Here is a 13,169-nt window from a genome sequence, read left to right on the forward strand (position 1 = left end):
CACATTCTTGTTATTGGAAATTCTTAAAGGAAAAACCTACTGAATTTGTGACTTCGTGCTGGGTAGTCGCACTTGGCACCACTGACCACATTAAATGAACGTAATGAATTATATTTTGATTAATGTTCCAACAAAGAAGAACTTGTATGTATCTATTAAAAAAGTGAAAATTAAATAGGCATCGCATTTAATTTGAATATGATGGATTTTGGGCTTCTTTTAGTGATTTTAGCAAATCCTATTTCATCTGTTGCCATAAACTTATAAGGTGTTCACGCGTCAGTGATGATATCCTGTTACGTATGCCTCAGACCTTAGTCAACGGACCTGGCATGTTCTAAGAATAAATAAAAGCCCTTAAAATAAAAGATTAAAAAAATACGCATGGTCATATTCGATTGAGTACCTAATTTAAAAAAAATGATAAACATAATTTTTGGGGTTTCCTTAATATAAAATCGAAGATTAAGTAGATGAATGTTATAGATAAAGAATATATTTATAGCCTAGTACAAAAATTTGTATAAATACTAAGACCAGTTGTAGCTGAGGTCATTCCAGCATCGTTCTCTGTAAACCAGCACGCCAGCAGCATGCGTCTCCTCGTCCTCCTAGCTCTTCTAGGTTCCGCACTAGGTGAGTTATAAAAGAATAAATTATTATGTACCTACCACTTTAATTGTCATTGTTATATTAGTATGTTATATCCACAAATTTTATATTACAAGGCTCAAAAAAGGGCTTCTTGAAAAGTTACCAAATCGGCCCTGGTTATGGCAATACATAAAGCTGAAGAGTTTGTTTGTTTGAGCGAGCTAACCTCCGTGTTGGATTGTGCATAATTATTGCTATGCTATTTGCTGCTATGACCAATAGGAGCCGAGTAGTGAATAAATACGAAAGTAACTCACGTCTCTGTGTCTTCTTTACGCTTTAACCACAGTACCTACCGATTTGAATAATTATATTTATGTTGGATAGTGCATTTATGTTCCACGCGGAAGTCCTGGGCAAAAGCTGGTTACTATAAGTGTGTAAATATTATTTTTATAGCGGTCCCGAGAAATCCCAGCCGTATCGTTGGTGGTACAGAAACTACCGTCGAGGAGTACCCTTACATGGTAAACATGCAATACTCATCGTCAGGCATGTTCTTTTGGTTTCAAAGATGCGGTGGATCTCTGCTGACCTCCACTGCGGTGCTCTCTGCAGCACATTGCTTCTAGTAAGTAAATTTTATCTATTATCTATACTTATAATAAATCTGTAGAGAGGTCAATTCTGTACATGAAATATATTTCCAAAATAACTATCAGCGGGTGATTAGTGATCGATACTGACGCCAAAAATGCAATCAGAAAAATTTTTGTCTGTCTGTCTGTCTGTCTGTCTGTCTGTCTGTCTGTCTGTCTGTCTGTATGTTCTTTATAGAAATAAAAACCACGCGACAGATTTCAATGAAACTTGGTACAATTGTTCTTCATACTCCTGGGCAGGTTATAGTATACTTTTCATCACGCTACGATCAATAGGAGCAGAGCAGTGAAGTGAAATGTTGGGAAAACAGGAGAACTTACTCCATTTTTTAAGCTTCCGTCGCGTGTGCAGCCTTAATGGTTAAAGCTACACAGATATAATGTATGACGGAAATGTTCTCCTTAAAATTGTTTAAAAAATATTCCACGACAGCAAATGTCTATCTCTTATGGTTAACTCACAATAACACGTATAACTCCCGATAGCTTAGCAGTTCGGAGCTTTCTGATTATATTTGTCTACTCTTACGTTTATAACACTCTCATTCATTCATTCATTCATTCATTCATATTCATATCTATATACATATAATAAAATCGTAGAAAAGTGCTGTCTGTACATTGAAAATAAAAATAAAAAAAATAGCAGGGGTTATTGTTATGTCGATGTCGAACCCAAAAATGTAATTAACTTTTTTTTTGTCTGTTTGTCTGTTTGTCTGTTTGTCTGTTTGTCTGTTCGTCTGTGCGCGCTAATCTCAGAAACGGCTGATCCGAGTTGGATGCGGTTTTCACGAATATATTGTGGGATGCTTAAATTTACATTTAGTGTTTGTTTCATGTCAATCGGTTCATAAATAAAAAAGTTATGTCAAATTAAAGAATCACGTCGAACATTCTATGCTTATACCATTAATCTCCGCAACTATTTGACGGATTTGGTTGAAATTTGGTACAGATATAGTTTAGAACCTTAGAAAGGACATAGATATATTTTTATTTCAAAAATCAAAAAATAAAAATAAGAAATAAATTATTTATAAATAATTCTATGTCGATCGTTACACGACTTCGGTTCATGTTATTGTTTTAATTCATCGAAAAAAAGTAAAAAAATAGTAAAAAGGTATGAAAAAAATAATATCAATATAATAAAACATTTAGTACAAAGAAAATGCTCTAACGGAGTATAGATAATTCTATGTCGATCGTTACACGACTTCGGTTCATGTTATTGTTTTAATTCATCGAAAAAAAGTAAATAAATAGTAAAAAGGTATGAAAAAAATAATATCAATATAATTAAACTTTTAGTACAAAGAAAATGCCCGAACGGAGTATAAATAAATAATCCAAGTTGTCTTTATCCTCGATAGATCGAAATAGATCGCGCTATGGTTTCGTTACATTCATTTGGTTGGGTATCGGCCGAGCGCTTCGGTACTATCGTAGAAAAAGTGTATTATCAGTCGTATGATTATTTGTCTGTAGTGGTCCTGCTGTTTCGTATATTCTAAATTGGTTTCGTTGTATTTGTCAATTAATAAGTTTATTTGTTGGGTTTTCCTGGTTTTTTGGTTAAACTATTTAACGTAGGTTTAGTTTGATATCGATTATTAGTAGTTAGTTACTGTAGTTAGTTTTTTTAATAAAATTGTAAGTCTAATTTATAAATTAATTAGATTAGATTTAAGTCGTTTCTTTTAAATTATTTAGTTTAAGCTTGGTTATTATAGCATAGAGGATAGGTTGTAATATAGTTTCTTTTTTAATTGTTATAAATTCGTAATTCGTAGCTTTCTTTAGTTTTAAGTTAGTTTAAGTCCGTTTTTAAACTATTTTTTCAATGCCCTAAGTGAGTATACATCTATTAAATTCAAACGCAGAGCTCATTATGTTGATTTTTTAAGAGTTCCCTGGAATATCTTCCACGTCTCATTTTTGAAGAGATCCCGCGAGATCGGGAACTATGTGGTTAAAACCAAAAATTTGCCGGAAGTCACTATTCCACGCGAACGAAGTCGCGGGCAAAAGCTAGTATTATAATAAATCTGTAGAAGGGTCAATTCTGTACATTGAAAATATAGAAAAAATAAATAGTAGGGGGTGTTACTGAATCGATACCAAACCCAAATTGAATTTTTTTTTTGTCTGTCTGTCTATATGTTCAGTCACCACGCATTTATTTTTCAGTTTTATTCTACAGAACGCGAGCTCAACAGCAGTAGCTCAAAAGAGGGATCTCCTTAATTATTATGGGCCTCGCTGTATTTGGGTCCAATAGATATTTATAAGATGTCATTGTCAGAGTTACTCAAAATGGAGAAACAAAACTTCCACGCGAAGACCGACATCCGCGCGGAAGGAGTCGCGGGCGGAAGCTAGTATAAAAATAAGTCGGGTTTTCCTTCCTGACGCTATAACTCCAGAACGCATGAACCGATTTCCACGGTTTTGCATTCGTTGGAAAGGTCTTGCGTGCCGTGAGGTTTATAGCAAAAAAAATCTGAATAAAATCAATAAAATAGCCCGTCTGGTGGCGAAATGGAGTTCGTCGGGTTTTGCTAGTTTTTTATAATTATAAATTTTATTGTAAGTAATAGTACTTACAATACTACAACTTTCCACAATTTATTGTTAACACGTTTTTTTTTTCAGTAAAGACGCTGACTGGCAATGGCGTGTGGTTCTTGGCACTTCATTCAGAAATGGTGAAGGTGGCTCCGTCCATACCATACAGCGAGTGATCATACATCCGCAATACATAGACAAGATCTGGAACAATGACGTGGCCATCGTCCGCTTCACCGGACCAGCTGTATTCTCCAATACTGTTCAACAAGCGAGGATTCCTGGGACTCAGTACAACGTGGCTGACGGCTCTCTTGTAACACACGTAGGCTGGGGCCATCAGTGGGTACGTTGACACTCATTTTGTTTCATTGTTCTAGCAATAATAATAAGCCCGTAGATATGTAGGTATCTAAATACAGTTAACTGAATATTTTTGGAATATTGCAGACTAACGGCCCGCATTCGGAGCAGCTGTTGCATGTCCACGTGAACGTCATCAACCAGGAAGAGTGTGCAGCTCGTTACGCTTACCTCAAGACTCAGCCTGGTTACGAGGATTGGCCAGACATTAACGAAGGCATGGTGTGCGCCGGGATCCTGGATGTGGGCGGCAAGGACGCCTGTCAGGGAGACTCTGGCGGACCCCTCGCCCATCACGGAGACATCATCGTTGGAGTTACATCTTGGGGATTTAACTGCGCAGATCCATTCTATCCTGGAGTCAGTGCACGAGTTACTCAATATACCGATTGGATTGTGGCTAACGCAAATTAAAATATGAATTAAGTTTTAGTTATCCCTAAGTTTCTTTATTCGATGATTTTTTTAACTTGGACAATATTGCGAGAACTAAATAGGTGTAAACTATCTTACGTAACTATATTGTGTATGCAGCAGTTGGTTCTTAGTAAATATTGCAAAAAAAAAAGAAATGAAATGTCAACAAGGAGATAGTAACTTAACTATAAAGGTTTAGGTACGTTATGTCCGACAAATAGGAAATTAATGAGTAATAAAAATATGTGGACAACGGGAAATGCAATCAAAACAAGTAGTTACAAACATAGCCATACAGTGTACCTACCTACATAATAGCTGTGATAATAGTTCTTATCAAAATGTTACTTTCTGATTGCTAATTATAATCTGTGATACTACTGATAACTAGCGTAATATATTGGGTATTACCTATTGATAATTTTTTTACTTACAAGTGCCGTTAATCGGAGCTTCCCAGGTCGGGAAACTCCAGTAAAATACCAAATCCAGCTGGTATCTAATCTGCTTAAGAGAAAAATAAAAATTGTAAATAACATTCTTAACGAGTTTTATTTTTCTATAACTAACAGTTCAATCTGTAATAGGACTATAGGACTACATAAAGAGAAGTTTACTTAGGTACCTACCTAGATAAATCAGGATGCATAACTTTGGAGATAAAATTAAAATAGTTCGTCACTGTCGCACTCACTAGACCGGCGACAAACAGCGTGTAGCCGTCATTTTCATAGAGTAGGGAATAAAACATTTAACGGGGTTTTAGAAAAGGGGTTTTATATCTAAGACATACGAGTACATACATACATGCATGCTTATCCCTAAATCAAGATTCTTACAGGATTGTGATATTTTTACGATAAAACTTACTGTTTTCGAGAAAAAATTGAAAATCCATAATGTTGACCTCGAAAATGTTTTTTATCAAAGAAGAATCGATAAAGATTTTTTTCACGGTCAACTGACTATCTTGACCGGGCTACTACTATTCTGTGCCACTACGCACTTACGCAGGATATATTATAGTATATGCGCCAACACAGGTTCCCTCTCCCTCTCTCTGTTCCCTCACTCTCTGAACCCGATGAGACGGCAGACCAATACGACCGGAGAGAGGTCAGACGGTCACAGGGGTGGAAACACCGTCGAACTCCGGGCTAATAATGGTCATTTTGCCCAGAAAATACCATTATCACTTTTTGCCCGACGAGGGATTCGAACACGTTGCACAGTAGCCGGTCGCCGCCCAACCAGCCACTGTACCTATGTAAGTACAGTGTGGTCTATCTACCCACATTCGTAATCATAGCTTACTTACGGATTATCGTAGGTGTGATAGTTACCTGAAAACATTAAATTCTACGCCTATATTTGGAAAAAGCTCCGAATAGTTTAAAAAAGAATGTAGAAGTAGTAGGTACATAATTTACATAATAATCATGCATATCTTTACATATCTTTACAATAATAAAACATTAGGAATTCAATCTTATAATACCAGTAGGATTTGATAAAGATAAAGGTACTGATATTTAAAAGTCAATTTAAAATATCATATTCACAGTTCTTCTATTTCTTGCATGTTTAACATGCGTGTTATTATTCTTTTAGCTCTTTTGGGTGCAGCGCTTGGTGAGTTACTTTAAAATGATGTTCAAGAAATAATCTTGATGATTATTGTTATATATATATCGAATAGTATGTTCATTATCATACTTTTCTGTTCCAGCTGCGCCCAACAACCCGAGCCGCATAGTTGGTGGCTCAGCCACTACCATCCAAAATTACCCTTACATGTCCAACATGCAGTTCCTTTGGTGGGATTTCTTCTGGGCACAGACATGTGGAGGATCCTTGCTCACTCCTTACTCAGTACTCTCGGCAGCACACTGCTTCTAGTGAGTATAAACCATGGATTTAAACCGTTGAGTAAAAACCGTTTCATGTATTCAACGTCAACTAGAAATAATAAATGATATCCGACTATTTGCAGTGGTGACGAAGCCTCGCAATGGCGTGTAGTCCTCGGAAGCACATGGGGAAACAGTGGCGGCATTCCTCACCCGGTCAGCCAGCTAGTGTTACACCCACAATACGATCGTGTCACTTTGGACCATGACATCGCCATTGTACGCCTCAGCAGGCCCGCCGTGTATTCTGACATAGTCCAACCTGCCAGTATCGCTGGCGCTAATTATAACCTCGCCGATGGCACCGTCGTCGAAGTTATTGGATGGGGCGCAATTTGGGTAATTTTTAGTTATTTAACCACATATAGGTATAATACGCAGACTTAGACTATTTTCCTTGTCAAATAGATACACAGTGACTTCTATGTGTATAGAGATCGTTTAAATATCTAAAAATATAAACTAATATATTATGTTATAATTATACAGGGTGTCCCTGAAATCGACGTCCAACGGGCACTAGATGATCAGCAAGGTTCCAACTGTTATCAGAAAAATATAAAAAAAAATCTAACTCCTACAGTTTTTAAATTACAGTGACTTATGTGTTATCCACGAAAAAGTACACCCTGTGCCAGTCTTTTGACTCTTGTTGCTACAAATCTTTATTTTTTCGTCTGCAGTCTTCCTTACGTTATCCTGAATAGTGCTCCAGTAATATGGAATCATAAATTCTTAGCCAACTGCTTTAGATTGGAAAACATTGTTAGTTTTAGAGGAACCAAATACTCTGAATAAAATTTTCACCTTACTTTAAGTGACTGTACTGAATAAATTATGTATGGCGCTAGTAGTGGCAAATTTCACCAAAGTTGGCGCATTTAATAAGGATTATAAAATGGTATAGCACTTTGCAAATTATTTCTTAAATTCGACACAAAAAAAGATTTTTCAACGAAACTCCGTTTCGATGAATTTATTTTAACTTACTAAAAATTCTTCTAGTGTACTCAAATCATACGTTATAACCTCGTATGCACTAGACAGCACTTTGCACGCGATTTGTTATCATCATGTTGAAAATCAGCGAGGATCTCTTGTCAAACAACATTGTCTGTCTACTCATGATTTCGCTTGCAGCTTTCGTCGGCAATATTACTAGACTTACTAGAGGAACTGATGTTGTGTATCATGTTTCACTAAATAATATTAAATGATTGCAATATGATGTTCATCATGTTCAGATGATGTTCATAGTGATCAAACGCATTATCAAATGTGTAGTAAAATCAAAAGGAACGGACGCGGCAGCGTCATGTATACAGCATATCGACGCGGTAGTGGTATGGTGTACATAAGCCCTTACGCACAATTACTGGTCACATTCCCATAAAAAAAAAAAAAAGATATGGGTGCATCCTCCGATTAAGTTACTTGTTCATGCCTTGTGATCAAATGCGGGATGAAGCATCAAATATTCTTTAGTTTGTCGAGAAAGAGTTATTTGCACCGTTATAAGGAATCGCAGGTAAAGGAAAAAAAAAAAAAAAAAATAATCAACACGGCGTAAAAAAGCCAGTGCTCAGCTAAAATGCCGAAGCCCGAGTACGATGGCTCGAGATGCACAACACCAGTTCGTCTAGCGATAATATTGCTGACGAATGCTGCAAGCGAAATCACGGGTAAACAGACTTTCAACATGATGATAACAAATAGCGTACAAAGTGCTGTCTAGTGCATACGAGGTTGTAACGTATGATTTGAGTACACTAGAAGAAGTATTAGTAAGTTAAAATAAATTCATCGAAACGGAGTTTCGTTGAAAAATCTTTTTTTGTGTCGAATTTAAGAAATAATTTGCAAAGTGCTATACCATTTTATAATCCTTATTAAATGCGCCAACTTTTGTGAAATTTGCCACTACTAGCGCCATACCTAATTTATTCAGTACAGTCACTTAAAGTAAGGTGAAAATTTTATTCAGAGTATTTGGTTCCTCTAAAACTAACAATGTTTTCCAATCTAAAGCAGTTGGCTAAGAATTTATGATTCCATATTACTGGAGCACTATTCAGGATAACGTAAGGAAGACTGCAGACGAAAAAATAAAGATTTGTAGCAACAGGAGTCAAAAGACTGGCACAGGGTGTACTTTTTCGTGGATAACACATAAGTCACTGTAATTTAAAAACTGTAGGACTTAGAATTTTTTTATATTTTTCTGATAACATTTGGAACCTTGCTGATCATCTGGTGCCTGTTGGACGTCGACTTCAGGGACACCCTGTATATTATGCTGATAGAGACATAAAATGAATACCTAATTTTATTTTTCAGGCCGACGGCCCATCCTCTCAGCAACTCATGCACGCGGACATCAACATCATCAACCAGCAGCTGTGTGCTGAGCGCTACGCCTACCTGAAGACCCAGCCCGGCTACCAAAACTGGCCTGACATCACCGACAACATGCTGTGCGCCGGTATCTTAAACGTCGGAGGCAAGGACGCCTGCCAGGGAGACTCTGGCGGTCCCCTCGCTCACAACCACAATGTCATCGTTGGTGTTGTCTCTTGGGGTTACGAATGCGCTGATTCATTCTACCCTGGTGTCAATGTTCGTGTTTCAAGATATGCAAGCTGGATTTCAGCCAACGCATAAATTTATATTCGATTAAGAATAAAGGATACTGAAATGAATGAACTGTTCCTATCTGCAGTTTATTTATTTATGTCGCAATTATAGATCTTTAACTGAATACTTATTAAATTAGATTTAAGTAATGATTAAGTATAACTTTGTTTTATTTTATGAGTCTTTCCAATGTACTTACCTATTGTACCTAAAGCACCATTGTTTTTGATTTAAAATAAAATTGGCAATTTTGTATAGGTAGAAAGCTTCTCTCATGAAAGTTTGTCTAGCTAATTATGTAGAGGTTTTACAAATCAATGGTAGGTACCTACTTGTAAAATCGTGAAACAAAAGGTATCACGCGTCTTTGTGACTGACATGTATTATCATCAATATCAATCGAAAGATGAACAACGATTGAACGGCCAATGCTGAACAAAAATCTTCCTCTTTGAATAAGAAGTTGGGTAATTTTGTGAACCTCGGCTGGTAGCTACCTAATAGTCGCATTTGTGGTATAATAATATTCACACAGTCCCAATTATAATTAACTATGTACATAATATATGAATTAACATTAATTCCAAATAAGAATTGATGGATTGGGTTCGGGGTTTTTGTCGTTGTCTTGCGAATTTATCATTATCTTAGAACTATAAAGAGCACTAATAAAGATAAAAAAAATGCTATAAATGCACGTGCCTACGTTGATTTTAATGATTAACCACATTATTAACAGTTATTAGTTCGGGTTTAAAAATGCGTGTGTTTATTATTCTTTGTGCTCTTCTAGGCCCAGCCTTAGGTATGATGTTTTAAATTTTCAAATGTTTTCTCTAAAATGTAATTCCGTTAAACTTAAAATAAGAAATAACATTCTCAGCTTGTACACTTAGGTGTCTATTATACTTATACCACAATCCTATTTCAGCTATGCCTCAGAACCCGAATCGCATCGTTGGTGGCTCCCCTACTAACATCCAGACTTACCCTTACATGTCAAATATGCAGTTCAGAGTTTTTGGCATTTTTTGGTCACAAGCTTGTGGAGGTTCCTTGCTTACCCCCGCGGCTGTACTATCTGCAGCACACTGCTTTTAGTGAGTAAAACATAGGGGAAGTCAGCTCAAAGCGGCCATAGGAGGCAAAGCGGCCACTCTTAATTTTTCGGTTATTTGAAATGATAGCGTAACGTTGCCGTTCTGTACGTATAACCAAACCTCCCGCCCCGCGCCAGTCACTCATTTAAAGCGATGAGAACGAACGCATGGTTCTAGTAACGACAAATATTTTTTTATGCGTTTTGTTAAAATAATACGAGGTAAGTTCAACCTGTTTTGGTGAAAACTATTTATATTAAAATGCTTTTATTGCACGTTTAACGTTACTTATCTATTTTGCCTTTTTTGTGTGGCATTTGCTTCGAAATATAGTAAATAATGTGAGTGAAAATATTTTTTTAAATAAAATGGTTGAAAAAGGCAAAGCGGCTCGGGCAAAGCGGCCAACTGACCGCTTTGCCCTTACTTTCATATTATCGCTGCATAGATATAATTCTTATTTATTTTGTTTAGATGGTCAATAACTACAAGAGAAAAACAGCGCAGGCTTCTTGGGACGGAGGAAACGCCCGGGTGTCATCACCGCAAGGACCGGCCGGAGGACACGGCAGAACATACGGTGGCGGTGTGCCCTGCGTGGGCTGAGCACCGCCAAGTCCTCAGGGATGTGGTCGACGGCGACCTCTCGCACCCGGCACTGATTCAGGCCATGGTGCGGAGCGAGAGGGACTGGGATGCCGTCTCCTCCTTCTGCGAAGCAGTCATGCTAGCTAAGGAGGAGGCGGGGCGCGTGAGAGAACAAACCTCCTCACGCCCCAGCCGTCGCGAGAGACACTCCGGGCGTCGGGGATCGCGGGACGATCTCCGGCCACCGTAAGTGCGGGCCTGCGGACGGCGAGCAAGGGTAGCTCACCGCCCGAACAGAACCTGACCTGTGCGTGCGGCGCGTCGCATTCCGTGTGCGCCTCAAAGAGCCATCAGACCACCACAGATGGGGCCCAGTAGGGCTGATGCCTGATCCGGAGCTGCGGACTACCTAGCGGGTTTACTGGGGCTCCGGCTCGACAAGCAGGAGAAGGAACGGGGTGGTTTTTAGTCAGTAAGAGTCTGACACTCCCTCTCGCCTCGCCCAAGGCGGGAGAAGTCATTGGATGATTTTCCCCCTCAAAAAAAAGGCTTCTTGGGACGAAGCTAGGTATAGGTAAAAACTCGTAGATTATGCATAGAAGATATTAAGACTAGACATTATTATTGATTGAGATTTTGATAAATAAAATTATGACTGACTGTGATTGAAATAGGTAAAATGTTGTTGATTTTTTTTATGTGAATTATATGTGTTGATTTTGCATTTTTATTTTGTCAATCACGGTATTTTCCAACAAAAAACAATTCATTGCTTGAAAACTTTTGGGGTGGCCACGTTGCCCTTACCCCCGTGGCCGCTTTGGGCGACCACTCGGGCAAAGCGGTTTTATGACAAGTTTTCGTAATCTGCAAATCATATGATTATTATTCAACATACGCAAATTTCAATTGGCCATTACAAAAGTTCGATAAATTCTCGACTAGCTAGTATAAAATTCTCTTTAAAAATCTTTCGTTCAATGGCTTTTTTTAAGCTCAAAGTTAAGGTGGCCGCTTTGAGCTGACTTCCCCTAGGTACGATTATAAGAAACTAAGTACGTATACAATCTCATAATTATAAGCGAATAGATATAAGTTACGTGTCAATTTTAATTTCGTTAATCCTATAATTTGGGGAAATCCTGAAACTGCTTCGATTAGTTCATGTATAGGGAAGACATTTAGACACCACATCACAAAGCAGCCTATATTTTTTTAATAACTTTAATAAAAATAAACTTTCAGTGGCGACCTTCCATCACAATGGCGTGTAATCCTCGGGAGTTCGCTGTCAAACAATGGCGGCACTACCCATGCTGTCAGCCAGCTAGTATTGCACCCACAATACTCACATGCTGTCTTAGAAAATGACGTGGCCATCGTACGTCTTAACAACGCCGCCGTATATTCCATCAATGTCCAACCTGCCAGAATAGCTGGTGCCAATTATAACCTCGCCGATGGCACCACTGTCACACATATTGGATGGGGCACACTTTGGGTAGTTATTGTGCATTTATTTTATTTTATTTTATTTGTATTCAAAGTTTGAATTACGAACTTACATGCGTTATGTGGTATTGCCAATGGGATGCTTAAATACCTATCGTTTAATCATTTTATTTTTCAGTCTAACGGCCCATCTTCCCAACAACTCATGCATGTTGATGTGGAAATCATAAACCAGAAGCTGTGTGCTGAGCGCTATGCCTATCTGAAGAACCAACCAGGCTTCGGGGGCTGGCCTGACGTCACCGACAACATGCTATGCGCCGGTATCTTGGATGTCGGGGGCAAGGACGCCTGCCAGGGAGACTCTGGTGGTCCTCTCGCTCACAATAAGGATGTCATCGTTGGTGTAACGTCGTGGGGATTTGAATGTGCTCATCCATTTTACCCTGGTGTCAATGCTCGTATTTCAAGATACACTAGTTGGATAACTGCTACGGTCAACTTGTAAATTGAGAAATTGATAACATAATATTGTTGTGACAATAACTATTACATGGTCTAGGAATAAAATAATGTTTATGTAATTATGTTACCTAACTATTAACACTTCTACTGCATATTTGATATTGGATTACAGTTACTGTAAGGAGCTGAGTAAATAGTTATTTATCTACCTATCTAAAGATCTTTATGACATCTAGGGTTTGGCTGGATATAAATGATTAATTTAGGTGATAGCTAATCTTGGCAAGGTTGATATGTAGGTACTAACTACTACTGTAATTTGTCGCAGACATCGATCTTTAGTCAGTTGGGGTCGCCGTCACTGAAGTTGTCTGTAGGTAGACTTAACACTCAACTTCACAGTACCTTAACAT

At 38.0% G+C, this 13,169-nt stretch overlaps 3 protein-coding genes across 3 annotated transcripts; all 3 read left to right on the forward strand.

Annotated features, from left to right (window-relative positions):
• The first annotated feature begins 525 nt into the window (after positions 1-525).
• Positions 526-5,147, forward strand: LOC118265196 (trypsin, alkaline B-like). The gene is made up of 4 exons (XM_050706084.1): positions 526-636; positions 1,054-1,225; positions 3,915-4,173; positions 4,278-5,147. The coding sequence occupies exons 1-4, from the start codon at positions 594-596 to the stop codon at positions 4,602-4,604; spliced, it is 801 nt and encodes a 266-aa protein (XP_050562041.1). The 5' UTR covers positions 526-593; the 3' UTR covers positions 4,605-5,147.
• A 940-nt stretch (positions 5,148-6,087) lies between these two features.
• Positions 6,088-9,406, forward strand: LOC118265193 (trypsin CFT-1-like). Its single transcript, XM_035577985.2, has 4 exons — positions 6,088-6,239; positions 6,337-6,505; positions 6,601-6,856; positions 8,855-9,406. The coding sequence occupies exons 1-4, from the start codon at positions 6,188-6,190 to the stop codon at positions 9,176-9,178; spliced, it is 801 nt and encodes a 266-aa protein (XP_035433878.2). The 5' UTR covers positions 6,088-6,187; the 3' UTR covers positions 9,179-9,406.
• A 404-nt stretch (positions 9,407-9,810) lies between these two features.
• On the forward strand, positions 9,811-12,968 carry LOC118265194 (trypsin, alkaline C). Its single transcript, XM_035577986.2, has 4 exons — positions 9,811-9,956; positions 10,083-10,251; positions 12,085-12,340; positions 12,470-12,968. The coding sequence occupies exons 1-4, from the start codon at positions 9,911-9,913 to the stop codon at positions 12,797-12,799; spliced, it is 801 nt and encodes a 266-aa protein (XP_035433879.2). The 5' UTR covers positions 9,811-9,910; the 3' UTR covers positions 12,800-12,968.
• The last annotated feature ends 201 nt before the right edge of the window (positions 12,969-13,169 follow it).

The sequence above is a fragment of the Spodoptera frugiperda genome, chromosome 28, assembly GCF_023101765.2.
Source record: "Spodoptera frugiperda isolate SF20-4 chromosome 28, AGI-APGP_CSIRO_Sfru_2.0, whole genome shotgun sequence".
NCBI classification, from domain to species: Eukaryota; Metazoa; Arthropoda; class Insecta; order Lepidoptera; family Noctuidae; genus Spodoptera; species Spodoptera frugiperda.

Excerpts from the sequence above, each read along its gene's own strand:
- LOC118265196 (XM_050706084.1), top strand. The coding sequence starts at position 594 with ATGCGTCTCCTCGTCCTCCTAGCTCTTCTAGGTTCCGCACTAG. Across the intron at positions 637-1,053 it reads TCTTCTAGGTTCCGCACTAG|CGGTCCCGAGAAATCCCAGC; the intron begins GTGAGTTATAAA and ends TTATTTTTATAG. Across the intron at positions 1,226-3,914 it reads TCTGCAGCACATTGCTTCTA|TAAAGACGCTGACTGGCAAT; the intron begins GTAAGTAAATTT and ends TTTTTTTTTCAG.
- LOC118265193 (XM_035577985.2), top strand. The coding sequence starts at position 6,188 with ATGTTTAACATGCGTGTTATTATTCTTTTAGCTCTTTTGGGTGCAGCG. Across the intron at positions 6,506-6,600 it reads TCGGCAGCACACTGCTTCTA|TGGTGACGAAGCCTCGCAAT; the intron begins GTGAGTATAAAC and ends GACTATTTGCAG. Across the intron at positions 6,857-8,854 it reads TTGGATGGGGCGCAATTTGG|GCCGACGGCCCATCCTCTCA; the intron begins GTAATTTTTAGT and ends TTTATTTTTCAG.
- LOC118265194 (XM_035577986.2), top strand. The coding sequence starts at position 9,911 with ATGCGTGTGTTTATTATTCTTTGTGCTCTTCTAGGCCCAGCCTTAG. Across the intron at positions 10,252-12,084 it reads TCTGCAGCACACTGCTTTTA|TGGCGACCTTCCATCACAAT; the intron begins GTGAGTAAAACA and ends ATAAACTTTCAG. Across the intron at positions 12,341-12,469 it reads TTGGATGGGGCACACTTTGG|TCTAACGGCCCATCTTCCCA; the intron begins GTAGTTATTGTG and ends TTTATTTTTCAG.